Genomic DNA, 19982 nt, shown 5'->3' with positions numbered 1-19982 from the left:
TCCACCACCACCATAAGATCTACATTCATTGATAGCTCCTAGGGACCTAAACTACCTGGAGATATTTAAATTTTTTAAAAAATCCTGGAGTCTGTAACTGTAGGGGAATTGAAAACTAGTAGGTAGATGCAACATTCGTGACTCTTAATTTTTGGAAACCTATGCCTTCACGGTCAAATTACAGAAGGATACCAATCTTACAGTTTAAATGTATGTGGGATGCTTGAAATGCTTGCAAATGGTTACTCCTCAGTGGTGACTGTACTCCGAAGTTGTATTATGATTAAGTGCTCACTCATAAAAAATACAGAATGAGGCTGGATATCAGTATAATTATGTATTATTTTCTCTACTTTTTTTTGTTCCTGAAAGGTGATCTTTCATGAAACAAATTGAAAAAGACTAACTTTCTTCCTAATTTTAGACTTTAGTTCATTCATTTCAGGGACAAATGAGACGCAGAGGAGTGGCAATAATGACAGAACTATATTGCTTCTCAGCAAACAGAGCTACAAAGCATAGTGACACTGATTATTAAACAAACAAAAGTAATAGATGTTGCAATTCCTTTAAGGGATTTAAATGAAAAACGCTCTGCGATATCTTCTGCAGGGTCATTTAAGTGTAGAAGGAAAAGCTTACCTGACAGAATTACATCTTATGTAAAGTAACAACTTCATTATAAAATTAACAGAAAATAAATTCCTGAGATTTTTCAAATCCTCGATTCTGTTAATTTTTCAAAGGGTTGTTTCAACAGTAGCTTAAAGATGAACACTTAGGAAGCCAAACACTCTGGTTGTACAAGCTCTATACAGAAACACAACAGTACCCACTTTGAGTCTGCACTCCAGCAGTGAGAGTTGCCAGCGTGGAACATGCACCTGTACCGAGTAATAGTGACAGCGGTGGAGATTGCCTTTGTACTGAATATTCATTCAAACACAAACTGTCTTTGCACAGCTTTTAAAGGAGCTTGAGCTCAAGAATATTACCCACGCTATTGCAGTGCTAAGCAAAAAGTCAGGCTCTTCTAATCATGAGGTCTCCTCCAATTAATTGACCTATCCATGACATCATCTAAGGAATTACAACACTATGAAAGTTATATTCAGGTCGGCAATATGCAACCACTGCTCCCAGATGGCACGAGGAAGCGGGTCAAATGCAATCTGCCCTCCTCACGTACTACAGAATTAATTTAAAAGCCACATCTGAGAAGGGATTGCAATGAATTAATTTGTATGCTAGGCAAGTTTTAGTTCAAATATAGGTTTGGGGTCAAGCTTATAATGGAGGTCTTGATATAGATCCAAGAATCTAAAAGCACATGCCATTTTTAAAAAAAAGGCAATTTTAAATAACAGTTTCCTCTACAGAAAGCTAAGCGGAGTCGGCAAGTACTTCTACACATGTAATTTTACAGATGTGATTAGTCCTGCTGAAATCAAAACTGAATCATGTATATAGAATTAAGCATGGGTGAAATTATCTACAGTATAACTTAACATTTAGAGATGTCATTCTTGAGGAAGAACAACTATATCAAATGCAATTTAGAAAAAAGAAACTCATCAAGGATTTAAGACAAATATACTGCTGAAGCAGCAAAATGGCTGGAACAAGTTAATGAGCAGATTTTCCTTAACACTGTGAACCACTGTGTCTGATTCAGTCTGCTACAATATGCATAGCAGAAAATATAGTCCTTCTTCCCTTTCAATTGCTGCTCAAAGAATAATTGGCGCTTTTAAACATTTGGATAGCTAATTGTCATAAATAAAGTAGTGGGGTTTGTCACTGTTACACTTACAAGAATAGAATTAAACACATGTAAGTGCTAATTAAAATTAAGTCTATCAATAAACATGAGTAATGAACCAGATAATAGTTGATGAAAAATAATTTAATTTTAAAAAAACAACAAGCAAACCCAAAAGCTGTTTATTGGCTGAACACTGTATTTTCCAGTGGGGAAGTCTGGCCCATATTTAGGGTAGAATGCTACAAATCTCTGAATTCAGATATTCTTCAAGTACAGTTGTTTACAAAGTTTTTTCCCCCCTATATTCTGAATACAGCTTTCATATATTCATAGTTTACTGAAATGAAATGCCTCTTAGAAAGATGAATGGCAAGAATCTAAAGGTATTTCATCAAGGAATATTAAGCTTAAATGGTTATTGCTACTTACTAGTTCTCCCTTAAAAGTAAAATATGAAATGTCATACAATTTGGCTTTCTCTCAAAAGAGGATACAATGGTAACTAAGAGAAAATGTTAATGTCACAAGTCCTTGTCCCTGCCTTATAATCTTTCTTGTTTTTAATTGTAATTAACTTTTAAAAAAAAGAGGCAATGCTTCTTGACAATTCTGAATCTTATACTCTATAACAAAATAAGTCTTTTTGAACCTTTAAAAGAAAATACCTCAATGATGGTTGGTTTGCCCACATTTTCTACAGTTGGTGAGCCATACAGCACTCCATCACTATATGGTGTCCTTTGTATATAGCGTAGCCATCCAGGTCTGTCAGGGTAACCCATTAAGTTGGTATTAAATGTTATAGGATCATTACTTATTTCACCTAGATAAGAAAAATTGTATTAGAGTATTTACAAAAAAATACTATACACTTTGATTTTGATATTTTCATTAGAAAATCTTATTGTCTTCCAGTTGTCTTCTAAGCATTTAAAAAAAATAAATTGCTAACCTTCACCATATCAGAAGTATGTGAACTCCTACTCAGCACTTGTAAGTATTAAGAAATTTGTATCTGAAAAGTGTAACCAACTGCATAGATGAATGTGCTTGTACTTCTTAGAGTCCTGGCTAACTCTGTGTGCTTGCACTCGTTAACTAGTCGGTCTGATTTTTAGACCCGAGTTCCACCTAGAATTGAAGCATCTAACCTCCTTACTGACAAAAGCACAAAGGTCTCAGTCCTTTAATTCCCAAAACCACTTATTTTTATTTATCTTTTTAATAATGGCTCTGGAGACCCAATGTACCCAGACGGCCTTTCTGTAAAGAGCGGCCTTGTGATCATCAATGTCTGAAAGCTTCTCTTAGCATCCGGATATACATACAGGTCTGCAGCACCGACAGCCTGGCAGTAGTTGTTCTTTAGAGAACAAATTAATTCAAAAAAGGACCAGACATTCCAGCAAAATGGATCCACTGATAGGTACAAATACTACGGTCCAGCTGCAATCTCTAAAAGCCCCTAAAGTTAAACCACTACAACAGTTCTCATGGTTCTTACTGATACTCTTACAAATGGCCGTATCTGACTTCTGTTTATTTTTGCTTTTGTAAGCACTACCAGATCTGCACCATTAAGGCATGGGCACCTTACAGCTGAGGCACAGACCTCGGGCAAATCTGCTCTGAGCCTGTACAGAGCCCTCTGCACCGCATTCCTCCAACCTGGCTTTGAAATGGCAACAGCAGCCATTGTAGGGCAAGCGACAAGAGACGACCGACAGGCAGGCTGGCACAGAAGGCAGAAACCGAGCCCAGTGAAGAATGGAGATGACAGCTGTTCTGAGAGGAATAAAGAGACTGAGACCTGTTGCCAAAGGGTAACTAATTTTCAGGTACGCATTTACACATCTGGATGCGGGTAAAAGGGACCAAACCCACACCAAACCATTACCAGGGCGTAACACAACTTTCCTCGCTATTCTCTCGGGATGTCCCAGTAATCTCACCTATTGCATTCATAATAAAATTCCCAGCATCACAAATGATTTGGGGAAAAATCTGAAAGCCACCCGTGATACATTCTGGTTTGCCCTCTGTCAAGGTAGGCTATGCTAATGATCCAGCACAGCAGACCAAAAAAAAAAAAAAAAAAAAAAAAAAGGACCATGCCAACATCTGGCCTTACAGTGAATTTCTGGTATGATAACAATCATCTATGGGTACAACAATTTGAGCAGTATCTGAAATCAGATTCATACTGCCTTTGAATCATATGAATGTCAAGAGAGGCTGGGGCTGTAAGGATTCGAAAAACAATCCATCTTTAGTAAAATTTCCAGGTTCCTTCCATCTATGTGCCAAAATCGGGAGAAAACTGGGACAGAGGCAAACCTCACTCTGCCAGTCACTGTTACATGAACTGAAGACTCTGGTATATGTCAGGAAAAATATCCATCAAGGAAAGGAATTTTTTAGAATATTTGGTTTTATTCATGACAAAATTTAACCAATGCTAACAGAAGCTTATTTTTTCCGTGAGCTTTGAAAATAGTACTCTCAAATCAATTCAAAAGTTTATTAATGAAAGAGGTTTTGATTATGTGTGCGCAGTACATTTATTATGTGTTTTTCCTATTTTTATAGGAAAACAGGACAGTTATATTTATATAAATAGGATATATTTATATATTTATTATTCCTTTGCATTGTCAATAAGCATGTGGGGCAGCACGTTCTCTCTTTCTCTTCCCCCCCCCCCCCCCCAGCTTGCTTATACATATTCTAACTTGCCAGTGATCGATCCTTTAGGTTTGCCTTAGCTGTACATCAAAACACCGTACTTAGGACATCACAGCTTTCTCCAAAACCAAACTGCTTACTAACATTAAACTGCTCCTAAGTACAGGAAGAAGGCTGAATCCAAAGGAGCATTTGTTTCAAATGAAACAAAACATGATTACATAGTCTCATATCTGATTTAATCTTCTATTTTGTCTCAAGTTTACTATATGCTTTCAAAATGTTCCTTCATATAGCCTGATAGTCTGGAGCACTGATCAGATAGATAAATGGCATTTTTAACAGACGTAATTATTAAACTTCCACGATTTCATATTTAATGCAAAAGTGAAGAAAAGGTATACTTCCTAATCTCAGACACAGTGTGTTATTACGCCTTCCCAAATTAAGTACATTTTTCACAATGCACAATTATATGCATCTTTTCACAAATGATGATCACAAACCAGAACATTTTAAACTTGTAGGACCACATATTTTATTTCATTTGAAGATATTTCAACAGGAACTAAAAACTGTCCTTTGTATGTTATATAGTGAACTGTAAGGTATGCTAAATAGACCTGAATTTTTTTAAACTCCCCCCCCCCCCCCCCGTTTTTATATAATATGGAAGATCTTAGCATCCCATACCAGGCTTTGGATAAGGAGGAAATTCCCCCTTAAAGTACTCTCTCTCCAAAACATGAACAAAAAGAACTCCAGCAGAAGGGTATACATTCCGATCAGAGTGCACCTTAGACAGAATCGTGTACACTGAAAAGCAGAAGGAAAGATAAGAGACAGAAAAAAAGCAAAAATGAGACATGCTCTAGATAATACAGCATGCATTTCAACAGCAATGTGGGCAATCTGGGAGAAGGAATGCAATGAATATTAGATATCTGTTAATAAGGTTTTTAAAAGGTTGCAAAGATTTAAGAACAGAACACAGAGCAAACCCTCTCTTTGCCCAACAGGATCCTTTCCAACACTGCAATAAACAAAACTGGCTATGTTAGGATTTCAGAAGTTGCATGAGCTCTTTATTTTTATTACAATTAAAAAAAAACCACAAACAAACATGAGGGAGGCTATTGCAATTTTATAGTTGGTTTATTTGTAATATTACATGAATAAAAATACATTAAATGAATGACACAATTGTGTTTTCTTGATATTTTTCATTAATAAAAAGGAACATGAGAAATACAGAGGAACCTTACCAATCAATGGTACTGACTCCTCACTGAATGGAAATGGCAGATTTTTCAGTTCTTGTGTGGAAAAGGACAAAGCAATTCATTTCAGCTGAGGATTTCTGATTTCTTAAAGCTAGACTTTCTTAGACCAGCAAATTCAGAAAACGTACACCCAAAAATCTGGTTAGAGAGCTCATTATTGAAGAAGATGTGCTTGTATTGAAGGATAAAACAGAAAGACATGGGCAATTATAGGCCATTCAGGTGTCACTGATTCCAAACAAAAAAAATGAAGCCATATTTTACAGGACTCGGAATTAAAAGCCTAAAGGAAACTTAATTCAGAACAACCAGCATAAGTAAAAGCAATATGCTATTTTTTTATGTAATTACAAATTTAGTTGATAAAAGCAAATCTTATTTACGTATAACACATTTGACACGGTATTATATACACATTTTAATGAATTAGAAGTATACAGAAACCATAATGATACATTAAATGGATAAGAAACCACTTATAGACAAGTTTAAGAATTTAAGTATAAATGGAGAATACTGATCTAATAGGTGTTTCTCATGGTGTCTTAACGGGGTACACTGTATATTCCATATTACTATTCAATTTTAAGTCAATGCCCTGAAAGAATCTATCATTGCTGATGATTTTTGTCCATGAGATGAGGATTACACAAGTGGTAAATAAAGTACAGAAACAGGCACGCACCACTACCTGCCTTGCTTGCTAAACTGAAAGAAACTTTATGAGAAGTCACATCTCCAAACAAAGACTACAGGTCTTACAGCATGGGGTACTATCATAGGGAAGAGGGACTCCAAAAGAGACTTCAGAGTCATCACCACAAACTCATAGAAACAAACTGGTACCTCCGAGAAGATAAAAGGGTTAATTTTAACACTTGGATCAATAAGTAAGGTACATTTCAAATGTGGATCAAGATCATGTGATTTCCTAATCCTGGTATAATTTCTCTGGCCTTATCATTACAGCAACCTTCTTGAGATCTGCTTAAAAAGCCACTGCTAATTAGGCATTAATCACAGACATTCCGTCCTTTGCACCACGTACTCCGTGTGGAATCTATCTCACCCAATTTTAGATGCCTACAGAAACAACAGCCACCACTGAGTTAGTCAGGCTCCTTTTATAGTCAGTGGAGAAGAAACAGATGCTTCTAGGGGTTGATTAATTTGATTTCTCCTATAAAGTGAGATGAATCATGCCCTAGATTCCTGACTACACTGACTAGATCTCCACTGACTGCAGAGGCAGCGGAGAGGAGATGCAGACATCTGTAATGTAGACCTCTACATTTAATTACATACTTCCCACACTTCAAGCCTGATATTGCAGAATTAATAGTCTCAAGCTCTGGATATGCTATTGATCAAATTCCACAGCAGTTGCTTTTTCCCACTTTTGGAAACCACTTTTAACACAGTACTAAACAGAACATCTTTCTAATAATTTTACCTTAAACACAAAATTAAAATGGATCCTGAAATTTAAATAGTTTATTACAGCTTTATGTGGTTATTAAACCAGTTACTGTAATTTTATTATGTAGACTTGATTTAAATACAGTAACATAACTGTTTGATTTGCATAATTAAAATTAGTAAATTGATGACCCAAAAAACTTTTGTACTCACTTCTGTGAATGAGCTATAAATAGAGCAAGGAAACTAATTTCCTTTAAAATATTTTCAAGAAAAGCTGAAAAAGTAATTTCTAACATTAATACAGCAGAAAAGCTGACAAAAATATGGTGGCTGGCTGAAAATGCATCAAATATCTGGAAAAAATCCATTTTTCCATCTCTGATGCTTTGACTCTACAATGAAAATCCATATCAAACAGGAAGAGCAGTGAAAAAGTAATGTATATTTTCTCCATAAGCAATAGTTTTAGAAAGGAAGAAGCATAATAGAATCAGCAGTTATTGAAAAAAACTATGTAACATATTTCTTTTGCCTGTTAGAGGAAATCTATTGCCACCACTAAATGCCTGCCCATTCTTAGTAATGAGACGTTCTCGGTTGCTAAAGTAAGCATACCAATAAGGATTTCATGCATATATAAAACAGTGATCTTGGTGGAAGTCTAAAAATGCCTCTCAGAAGGAAAAATCCCACAAATTTATTTTATCTTATAATGACAAACACATTGTAATGACACAAGTACGGAGATTAAGAATTTGAAAGTTCTCACCCCCCTTGTCAGAGAAGCTCTCTTCTTTTTCCCCTGTCAAGTTCCTTCAAAATCAGGAGGAAAATGGTGAGTCTTCAGCCCACTACAGTAATAGCTGCTTTTCAACAATGAAACAAGTGAAACGCTATTTTCTTCAGAAGCTTTTAAAATGCACAAGTATTTTCATAAGACTTCCTGAGACTGGAGGTGAATGTGTAATCATCTTAGGTTATCTAGGGATGAAACTGAATATACTTACCAACTTCTAGATACTAATCTAATACAGCATACTGCCAGATGTGAATTGCCTGGGTAAATTCCCTGTGGTAAATAAAATCTCGGGGACTGGGAAAGGCTTCTGTAAAACTAACCACGGGAAATTAAAAATCTTCACTACATAGGATCACAACAGATCCCTACTAGAAAAACAGACAGTATCAGCTACCTCAACAGCACTGTTGTCTTCTTTCTTGTTTCCAGATCCCTTGGAGGACTTTCTGTAGATCCCAAGATATATCTGTACAGAAAGGTTAGAAGTTCTGGAGATCGGCAAAGAAGTAGATTAACTGGAAACTGAAGGTTGGAAAACATGCACCACTTTTTGAAACATGTACAGAAACTGTCCCAGTTGTTGTTCTTGTGGGTCTCAAACATGGGCACCGCCAGGAATTCAGCTAGGATTGTATCAGCCCCCAGCCCAGAGCCCGTTAACAGACACAGATGACCCCCGTCTCCAGAAAATTCAGAAGATTTACCATGTTGGTTGAAGCCTGTATGTCGATGATCTTCAGAAGAAAAAACACCTGGAAATTTCTTCTGGGAATTTCAATGGGTTCTCTCCCCACAAATTTTTAGCAGATGAAGCACAACCCCAGAAATAACTTGATTTGGGGGCCAATCCAGATTGCCTGCCTGGATGGGCAATCAGTGCAAAGCCTTTTCTCAGGTAGTGTACACTAGCTAAAATAGTCTATGTATACTTGCATAAATGACAGTAAAATAGTCTTTTTACAATATGTATATGAATTTTTTTTTAATTGTTACAGACAAGTTATTGTATTAAGCATACTGCAAAGGTACCTCCAAGCAACCAGCCATGATAAGAAAATGTGCAATATTAGGTACACACACAGCCATTATTTCAAGCAAAGCCATAGGAACAGGAAAGTTGGGGAAGACTCACAAAGACACGCAGGTCTGTGAATGTTTAAAAGATTGAAGAAATGTAAAATTTTCCAAATTACTTACCTTGAAATAGCACCTTATTCCTAAAACAAGGACATGACTGGAAAAGCAAGAGTAATATTAAAAGCAGATTTGACTGAACCAACATGGGATTTAAATTTACAACCTAAACTCACCATTCTTCTCAACAGCCTTTATTCTGCTGATAATATAACTGTGGGCTTGCTTAGTCGTCCAGTTAACTGTTCCATTATTGCCATCAGCAGAGCTTAACAAAAAAGCTTTTCAGAATAAAACAAATGCAAAAAAATTAGTCAGATCAACAGACTCCCACAAACAAAGTATCAGATGGGATCAGATGCCTTCTAAACTAGGTTTTGGTTTAAGTCAGAGTTTAGGAACCTCAGGTTAAAAAAAATGGTGGTGTTTGATTTGAATATATAAACATATAATAATCTGATAGTAAGCTTTTTGACACTTATTTTTCTAAATAAGGTAATGTGCTGGTTTTGGCTGGGGTAGAGTTCATTTCTTCATAGTAGCTGGTATGGTGCTATGTTTTGGATTTGTGCTGAAAACAGTGTTGATAACACAGAGATGTTTTAGCTGTTGCTGAGCAGTGCTTACACAGAGCCAAGGCCTTTTCTGCTTCTCACCTCACCCCACCAGTGAGTGGGCTGGGGGGGCACAAGAAGTTGGGAAGGGACACAGCCAGGACAGCTGACCCCAACTGACCCAAGGGATATTCCAGACCATACGATGTCATGCTCAGCATATAAAGCCGGGGGAAGAAGGAGGAAGGGGGGATGTTCAGAGTGATGGCGTTTGTCTTCCCAAGTAACCGTTATGCGTGATGGAGCCCTGCTTTCCTGGAGATGGCTGGACACCTGCCTGCCGATGGGAAGTGGTGAATGAATTCCTTGTTTTGCTTTGCTTGTGTGTGCGGCTTTTGCTTTACCTATGACTGTCTTTATCTCAACCCACGAGTTTTCTCACTTTTACCCTTCCGATTCTCTCCCCTATCCCACTGTGGGGGGAGTGAGTGAGTGGCTGTGTGGTGTTTAGTTACTAGCTGGGGTTAAACTGCGACAGCTAAGCTTACACTAAATGCTTAAACCTCTGCAGACACTTCTGCTGATGTAATTATACTGATAATAAAGATGATGAAGAGCATTCTCTGATAAATATATTTGCACTGACAAAACCTCATATACCAGCAAAGACATACCTAAAGTTACTTTCACTGGCATAGTATATTTTGGCCAAACTAGGAAAAGTAATGTAACCAAGAGCACAGCTTTGCTGATATAAAGATGCTTTGCTGATATAAAGACACATGGGGCTGATTGCCTTGCCTTGCAGCCATAACCAATAAACAATTTTGAAAAAAGAACCAGTTAAAAAGGGTTGTCTTCACCCCAAGCAGCTAGAACACAGCCTGAAAACAGCTGGATCAGTGCAGCTGAAGGTGCAAGAAGGTTTAAATGTTCTGAGGAGCAAATGATTATAGGAGACAGAAAGCAACCGTGGAGCTTACAGAAAGACTCCATTTCACCAGTACCTGAGAACACTCCATCCTCACCTCCCACTTTTTGTTCTTTCATTCCCTTTCTTCTGTGATGAACAGCAGATATATCAGCTGTTTGTATAGTTACATACCAGCTGAAAGTGTAGAGGGAAGGAATTGGAGTCAGATACTACAAATGGGAAAGTGGTCTTTCTTTTGAAGTAGTTTGGGAGTGAGAACTCATGTCAAACCTCAGTTAGAAGATGTTATTGAATTAACGTCTTAATTTCCTTGTAAAAACAGCAGTATCAGAAAAAAACAAGTAGCGGTATTTGCATTCAGATACACCAGTATGCAGGAAGAAGAACACTTATTGGCAAACACTCAAAGTATACATGTATCATTTACATCAGAAGCTTAAACATCTGCGGAAACTTCTGCTGACACAGCTACTCCAGTCAGCTATTATATTACTGGCATCGCATTCTCCAAACAGAATTTAGGAGGCTGAACAGATCTGGCTTAAGCAGCAGTCATGATACACAAATACTCAATCTATGCATGTGAGTGAGGCATTTATTAATGATAATTTACTCAAAACACCTGAAATTGAATTGAGGATAAAAAATAACAAAATAATTACATGCTCAAATTAACATACCAACAAAATAATGTTTCTAAATTATGAATTTCTGTTAAGTTTCTTTAGATTTTCAATATACACAAAGGAGCTGATCGAACAAAAAGATATTATTCACATCCACTGTTTTACATCTGTTTTGCAAGATGGACAACTTTCTCCCTGCTGAATTGATCTGCATACATTGCAAGTCTTAATATAATACCATCCTAGGGATTATCCAGCTCAGTACTGCATATGACATTTAGCATGAATTTTCTGTAATTCTTGGAACACTCCATAAATTCCAGAAAGGTAACATAAAGTTGTTCCAATATTTCAACAGGATGAACTGGGCAATCGGAGGCTTTTCAGCTACAAACCAGCACCATGCGAAAAAATTAATACAAGATTTGATTACTGAATTATTAAATGGAGAAGAGTATTATACTTATAACAGTCAACAAGGATTTAATGCATCTTTTCTGACACTTTTGATGAGCCCAGGAGTTTTTTCTGATAAAGATAGAAATAATGACATTACCCTTAGATATACAGCATATCACCTAGCACTTTGAAAAACTAGATACAAAATCATTCTAGCACATTTAAATGGAATAAAAAAAGAAAGACAGGTTCCAAGATGCATTTTTAAACATAAATGATCAGTAAGTGTCTTTGATTTGGATTTGCAAATTGTGCTAGGTTTAGCTGTGGGGATTAAAGAGGTTACCTGTCCACCTCTCCAGCCTACACTGCATTTCACAGGGGAACTGGAAAAGCAGGCAGTGTGCCTGTTTTTGGATCCTAGAGTTTACAGTATGATGTTTTAATAGAAATATATATCACCATCTATTTGATTTCAAATGACAGGTGTGAAATGAAACATCAGGAGCACACTGCCCATTCAACAGCTTTCACCACAGGACCGGCAGTCTCAAGCAAGAGAATAGAGCTGCTGAGTAGTTAATTTGTTAGATTTCTAGTGGGCCTCACAAGGTTCTGGCATTGGCCTTATGCAATTTGACTTTATATATATATTTAAAATGACCTGGATGTACAATATTTACTGATAAAATTTGCTGGTAAAAACAAAGGCAGGGAGATTGATAAATAATGGAGATTACATGCCACTAACAGAACAGTCTGCGTTGTTTGGTAAAAAGGTGATCAGTGATGTGCACTTCAATAGAATAAAACGTAAATGCACACCCAGGAGCAAAGGTGGCATGCCATACGCACACTATAGAGCATGCACTTCAGGGATGCTAACTCTGATAAAAAACTAAGGACATACGTCAGGTAATAACTAGTTGAACAGAAGCTTTCAGCAGAAGACTGGTTAGAACGGCTGATACGTAAACAGCAACATCAAGGAGAAGCAGGGAGATTTTATTTTTGTCCTTGACACAGATATGATTGCTGTTCAAATGCTGTGTCTAGTACTCACACAGAGCTTTCAAGCAGCATAGCGACAACATGAAGGAAGCTCGGGGAAGATCTGTGAATATGATTAAAGGATGACAAAAGGGGCCTTATACTACAGAATGCAGGGATTCAAACTATGCATTTTATCAAAGAGACAGTTTAGAGTTAATTTAATCAGCCTTGTAGTCACGCCGAAAAAAATGTTAATAGTGTCAAGCTCTTCAGTTTGTTACACATGTTGCCACAGTGGCAGGAACACCCACCAGTGCTTACAGCAGCAGGAGCAACTCACAGCTCTGTGCCTGGGACTTGAACATGCCCAGGTGAAGTGCACCTACAGTGTTTTCTTTAATTATATTTTTCTTTAATATTTTAATTTTCTTTTCCTTAATTTAATCTTTTTTATTTTTCTTTAATATTTTTCTTTAATGATATTTGTATTATTTTATAAATATAAATTACATTTCTATTATTTTTACACTATTTTTCCATTAATTATATTTGTATAGGTTTTATGTAAAGGTTTTAAATGTTAATATTTAACAGGACAAGAATTAACAGAGAAAATATCCACAACAATTTCTGCCCACCTCGCAATCCGAAAAGGACCTAAGTTATCATGGACCACCTTCACCTTCCCCATTCCTTTACTACAGTCTAACATCCACAAACCATCCCGTGCCCTTACCTATCCTCCTTACTGCTTCTTTGAAGTAGGATCTCAAGCCCATCTGTCCCACGACTAATGCAGCACACAGCTCCACCTCTCAAAACCCAGCATTTCCCCTCTCCCCCATACCTCCACCTGGGACCCTGACCTAAGCATGTGCTCATTACCCTCATGTCACAGACCAGGACCTCAGGCCATGCTTTCACTACCCCTTACTCTCTTACCACACAACCCTGCTCCAAAAAACCACCCTCGCACTTCTCCACCACATATCCCATCTGGCTCGGAGCCCTTCCTGCATCCTGAGCTGGAAGCACAGGTCCGGACACGGCACAGGTTTCTGACAGGCCGCCGAGAACCGCGCAGCAGAACAACCAGAAACCGACACCACCAAGTTACAATACAACACCCGTCAAGCAACCATCTGCATCAAGGTGCTTAGCCCGCAGCTCAAAACAGAGCTTGCACCCAGCGAGTCACTGAGGACCCACTGACATCTGCACATAGATATTTGCCCTGTGGGTCATGTCGCCCACCAGTGGAGGCAGAAGTTGCACTACCACCTACTCTCCCTCCTCTTCCAACCTCTGCACCCCTTCCTCTTACCTAATATGCGGTACATAAGCAACCATCACTGTAGAAATTTACTGTGAATTAAAGTGGATTCTCTCAGTGGAAATTCACACTGAGATGGGATATTTTCTAACAGATAAGATCCTCTTCAATGACAGCTACTACATATGAAATGGGAATTAATTTGTGTTAGTTCTCCATTATGGATTGCTCAGGTGTCTCTGTACTCCATTTATTGTAACTGTGTAAAAGTTCAAATAAAACCCAGAAATGTTTCTAAGCTCTACATTTGTTCATCATTGTTCAGTAAGTAATGGTTTTCTACCTGTTTCTGTGCTACCCATTGATTACTGTAACATCTGAATATTTCAGCAAGATCATTCGAGAAAAGTAACTGAATCAGGCATTTTGTCAGTCTCACTGTGAAACTTCAGCATTTGCATTCTTGCGAATGCTGCAAATTAAGTACTGGGAGAACAAAAACCTCATGCTTTATCTATAGTAACACTTACCCACCACCAGTCTCCCTCCTGCAGGCCTGATGAGAACCAAATTAGGTTAGCTTTTCCATGAAGGTGAGGAAAACTTTGGTAGTTCCTGCGGCCCTGCCCCAAGCTCCCAGTGTAACCAAGGGGTATGGCCAGGTCACCCTGTAAGCCTGCTATTCCAGGATGCCCCCTACATTTCTATTATCTCTTTATATGAATTATCAGAGCATCTCTGCAATTACATTCCAAATTTTTGAGGTGGCAATTGATTTAAAAGTCTAAAGGAATTCAGAAAAGTCATAGATTTCAAGATGAGATTTCTGTCTGATCACTAGATCATTCTTTCTAACTTCTCATCTTCATGGCTTGGACTGCCACTAAAAATAATCTACATTGAAAAGGCATTTTGGTGGTTTGTGTTGCAATTGTAACAACATTTAGACACAGTCTATGTTTATGTAAATGAATTTTTTTGGTATTACATGAGTGCCATAGCTATGCTGTTAACAAAACAACGTATACTTTTGACCTATGTAACATGTTCATGCTAATTCCAACACAGCAATACTTATCAGTGAATACTGAAACGCGTACCTTCAGCTCTCAATCTGTAGCACCCTGTTTTGCATTGAAAACACTTCAGCAAGAGAGTCATGCAAAAACTCTTCTCAGATTAGAGCACTTCTTGGTTCTACTACTTCTTGCTTAAAGAGCAGTTCAGCTGATTAGGAGGGAAACTAATAGGTGTTCTCTGGTTTCTTGGCTCTTCTGCTTCTTTCAAATTCCTATGGAAGTAATCAAAACTAGCAACTCCCTCCTTTCCTCTTTGCTCTGCCAAAAGGCGGCACTCTGCACTGATAGTGTCTGCTGTAAATTTATCAACATCTATATAAGAAGAGCCCGAAAGCTGTACCAAAATAGATATTCTTGTCTAGGTTTGAAATTCTTTCTTCTTAGTTTGATTGGAAACAATCTTTCTTCTAAAGAAAGGGTTTTACTTTGGTGAATGTAACTTCTGAAGTACTTTAATGAACTTCTAACCAAATCTAAAAACATTAAGGAGCAAAACCAAGCCTCTCTTTACACACTAGAAGTTACATCTAGAAGATGAATTCCTGCTATAAAGCTGACTTCTTATTGTCTGGCTTGAGGACCTGCAAGATATCTCCATGTAAGCTATACCACCTATAAATAATGTGCTTCTGTAATGAAAAGTGTACTAACGGAATGGCTAGCTTTCCCCTCCTATAATTACTTATTCAAGCAACTTCATTGACAATAGATTTTATTTATTGATCTGGGTCAGATTAGTACAAAGACTTGACAGGCAGCATCTTCACAGGCAGAGATTTGGAGCCCCGTATGAAGAAAACCTGTTTCTTTGCCCTTATGGTTGCAGCCACAAAAGAAAAAAGGGCAGGTATGCCATGGTATTAGTTTGAAAACACTAGATCATCCGTGAAATGTTCTGCCTCCCTCTGTGGGGTGCAGCTGAGAAGCAGAGTGTTGCCAATGGCACTTCTGCTGTGAACAGCGGGACAAGTGCAGGGATCTAGTTCAGTCTCCTGAATAGCCGTCCTAGCCCATGATTTCACAGTTGTTTTAAACTAATGTGTTTGCAATGCTGCTGAAAGGGGGGATTCCCAGCACATTTTTGGCCACCTAGCACACACCAGTCTAAATGATCCTGTACCAGCCCTGGTCAGTAAATTGATTTCTGTGAACAATTTTTACTTGTGGGTAGACTAGTTTTCAGCCAGATGACCCAATTCACAGTATCACTGTACAAGTTATTCAGCACCCACATGGGAAGCAGTGAAAAATACCTAGCTGTGGAAGGGCAGGGGAATGTTTTCTGGCAGCAATGCAGCTTTATGACAAATTAATGTGACCACATAATCACAGCTTCTGAAGTGAGAACTAATGAGCTCCTTCCCCACTTTGACCCCTTTATAGGGAAGGGGGAATATCACTCCCTATTCCTGGGATAAAACACGGGTTCCAGGGACAACACAGGCATTTATAACTAATTCTTTAAGTGTAGAAATATAAGGGGGGGGGGGAACTCAGGTGAGCTCCTGGGACAGTTTGCATCATTCAGCTTCTAAAAGCTGTCTTGTGTTGTACCTGAATTCAGACCAGGAACATGCAACGAAACTCCACCCTGATGAAGAATAAATTTTACATAGATATCTCTTAAAAGAACTTAACTGAACTTAAGTTCATGCTTCTTTTTTACCTCAGTCTCAAACTGTATATTCTGCTGTTTTAACTAATGAGATCCAACTGAACCAAGCTTTAGAAGGTCTGAATTTGAAGTGGAAAAGTTAACACCTTTTAAGGTAAAAAACCTTAAGGCCTCTTCCCATACCATGTAGCCTGGAAGGGACTTGTTGACTAAGCTCACAACTCAGCTACTAGAAGCTCATTTCGGTTGAACCTTTTTAAACCTAGTATCTTAGCTGATACTGAAAACTTATCCTAAGACCGTCCTAGCTCTTTCTTGGTTGCTATCCCACAACCGGTCTTGGGAGAGGGAGGGCAGGAAGAATTTCCACATAAGGAGAAAGCCGTATCTTGCATCTAACAAATGCAAAGTTTTATCCTCACGTTGAGCAACTTAACACTTAGGTGCTAACCGCATCTTTAACATAGCCAATGCCTCATGCCACTTCTGCTGTCAGTACCCTAGTGTAGCTAGATATTATTTGAGAAGATACTGAGCAGACTGTTAGCTTTCAGGTGACACACCACCACCTTCTCAGACCACTAAATAACCTAATAGACTTCTTGCTGTTAACTTGCTCTTGGGGTAGCAATGGCCTCACAAAGGCTATTTAGTGTTACCCGTTTGAAGTATTTCACTGTGAAGAACCTTGTGGGTGTGAAACCCGCCTACTGCGTGACGGCTATTATTTACACACAACAGGGAGCAGGATTAAGGCTTTTTCTGCCGTCTTAATTCTGACACAGTCGGATTAACTGGTCAAGCTGGGAAATAATTTGCGGGTGGGGGGTGGAACACGAAAGATACCCCTGTACTCAAATCCGCCCAGCCCTCGGGGACAGGCACCAGCCCTGCCAGGTCGAGGGAGGGGGGAGGAGAGCAGCGGGCGCTGCCGCCGGGCCCGGCCCGGCCGCGGCCCCGGGAGCGGAGCCGCCCCCGCCACCCAGCGCCTCTCGGCCAGGCCTCGCTCCCCCGCCCTGCCCGCAAACCCGCTCCCGCGCCGCGAGGCCTCGTCCCGCGCCCCGGCGGGGCCGCCCCCGCCGCAGCCGGGCTCCCTCAGCGCGGGGCCCCGCCGGACCCGGGGCGCTCCCCGCGAGGCGCCGCGCTGGGAGGGGCGGGCTGCGGCCGTTCTCTCCGCAGGGGGAGAGGCGAGGGGCGGGCAGGCCGCCATCCCTGCGCCGCCGTCGGGGTGTGCTCCGCCGCGCCGGGAAGCCACTGGAGCCGCGGGGGGGGGGGAGGAGGGAGGGGGTGCCGGGGCAGCTCGGACCCCGCACCGACGGGGGGGGGAGGGGGCACAGCGAGCCGCAGCCTGAGGGCAACGCGGGGAGGGAGCGGCGCCGCCGGCAGGGGACAGGAAGGCCGCAGGACGGGGGGGTGGCGGGGGGGCCCGTGCCCGCTTGCCGCGGTGAAACGCCGCCGTGACCGACCTGTCAGCAGGAGGGTGGTGAGGGCGCCCCCGCTGTGCGGCCAGGGCCCCGCCGCGCAGTATCGCATCGCTCGCCGCTCCTCCGCCTGCTGCTGCTGCCGCTGCTGCCGCATCCTCCGCGCCGCGCCGCGCCGTGCCGCGCCGTTGCCACCGCCTCGCCCCGCGGCGGCCGCAGCATCCTCCCCGCCCCGCCCCGGCGGCGGTCTCCAGGCAGCGCGGCTGCCCCGCGGGGCATGCTGGGAGGAGCCGCCCGTCGCACCCCGACGGCGGCGGCCATGTTGGGGGGAGCGCGGCGGAGCTGAGCTGCCCGGTGCGGGGTCCGCAGAACCCGTTTCGCCTGAAGGCGGGGGCAGGCTGGCTTGTGGGGCCCTGGCAGGCTGCCCGCCCTGCCCTGCCGGGGCTCGGCGCGATCTTAGTGGAGAGGCGGGCGCAGCCTGCGGCGGGGCTCGGCCGCTCTCGCCTCAGGCCAGCGGTGCAAATGTGGCGGGAACGAAGTGGCGGTGAAGCGAGGCGTGGTGGATGCGCCGGGTGCGGAAGGGAAGGCAGCGGCCCTGGCACCTTGCTGCTTGCCTCTTGCAGCCCCGCTCCCTCCGTTGGGGCCCAGACACAAGCAGTAGGGCAGGGCAGGACGCCTCGCAAGCTTGCCTGGCGCGCTCCGGTGCGGTGTGCTCTTGGAGGACATCGTGGCTGAAGTCCTTGCAACATCAGTTTTCTGAACTTCTTACCCCTTTATAAGTCTATGTCCGTATTATACACGTAAATCCAAAGTGTTTTTTTTCCAGTGTTCAGCAGCTGCACCTGGAACTAGCGGAGTTGTGAGTAGGGTGCCTGGAGGGTATGGTCAGGAGCGCAAGCTCCAGGCTCCGGTGAGCATGGAGACTTGTTACTCCTCTTGCATTGCTCTCCTGCAGCTTTGTGGCCTCCATTAAAGGTTGTACCCAATTTCCTAAGTCAGGTCGGGTCATTCTGTGCTATCTCACTCCACGCTGGCTGCATTATGCTTTCTGGACTAATTACTGATTTTTGAATGCCATTTAATGTCTGTGCCATAGCCCAAAAGCTATCGCAGTGCTTGCTCCACTGTGGAAGCAAATCCCCCTGTGTAGGAAGGGAGAATATTGTCAAATACAGTTCTTGGCCGTGGTGATGTATTTGGTGGGTGGGTGTATGTGTATGTCATACATAACCACTTAAGACACAGTGCTATGTAAATATAGCATTTTCTTTTAGGGAGCTACACTCTTTCAGCTTTCTATGTGATATATATGAGTAGTCCCTGTACTAGAACTACATGTAGAACCACATCTAGAGCCATGCCTGCTTTTATGTATTATTTAGTTGGTTTGATTAACTCCTTATTTAAACTTGCAATATCTTAGGGTGGTTATGCATGGGAGGATAGATTTTTTGACAAATAACTTTGTAAACGTTTTGCTGTATAGGTTAGTATAGAAGTACATTTAAATAGGGACAAGACTTGGATGGAGAGTTTCTGTTAAATATTGGCTTGGAATTGCATAGAACGCCATTAAAGATTTTATTTTTGCCTTCCACAACTAAAGCCCCAGCTCCACAAATAGATCTGCTTCTACTTTTATTTTCTCCTTCTGGTGGAGTGTCATGTTTGATATTTGCAAATTGCAGTACGTCTTCCATTATCCATGGAAATGACCTTCCTTCCCTTGTTCTGCATAGAGAATTTTGATCTCTCATTAAATTTCATAAGCATTTCCACTCTTGCGAGCCAAATACATTTGCGAAAAATAATAATTGTGTGCTTTTGAGGTTTGGAAGGCAGAAATATAATCTGGCTTATTCAAATTGTATTGACCCTATTGAACTCTTTATAAGCAGAGGAAAAAAAGACAACTGTAGAAGACTTTACCCTATCTGGCTTTAGTCTCGTTATGGCTCTAAATTTCCATTAATCCATCTCATGAAGGGGAACTTTACATA

General features: G+C 40.8%; 1 protein-coding gene across 1 annotated transcript in view; it reads right to left on the bottom strand.

Annotated features, from left to right (window-relative positions):
• The window catches only part of SGCE (sarcoglycan epsilon), a 34579-nt gene extending 16261 nt beyond the window's left edge, over positions 1-18318 (bottom strand). Inside the window, 5 exon segments of the mRNA XM_069774852.1 lie at positions 2431-2588; positions 5144-5266; positions 9265-9369; positions 18028-18145; positions 18148-18318. Of these exon segments, the coding sequence (XP_069630953.1) occupies positions 2431-2588; positions 5144-5266; positions 9265-9369; positions 18028-18145; positions 18148-18303 (660 nt within the window). The 5' untranslated portion in view covers positions 18304-18318.
• Between the last annotated feature and the right edge of the window lie 1664 nt (positions 18319-19982).

Source organism: Haliaeetus albicilla, chromosome 2 (assembly GCF_947461875.1).
Source record: "Haliaeetus albicilla chromosome 2, bHalAlb1.1, whole genome shotgun sequence".
Taxonomy (NCBI): Eukaryota; Metazoa; Chordata; class Aves; order Accipitriformes; family Accipitridae; genus Haliaeetus; species Haliaeetus albicilla.
Note: the sequence above shows the minus strand (reverse complement) of the source record. Positions and strands in the feature narration are given on the sequence as shown.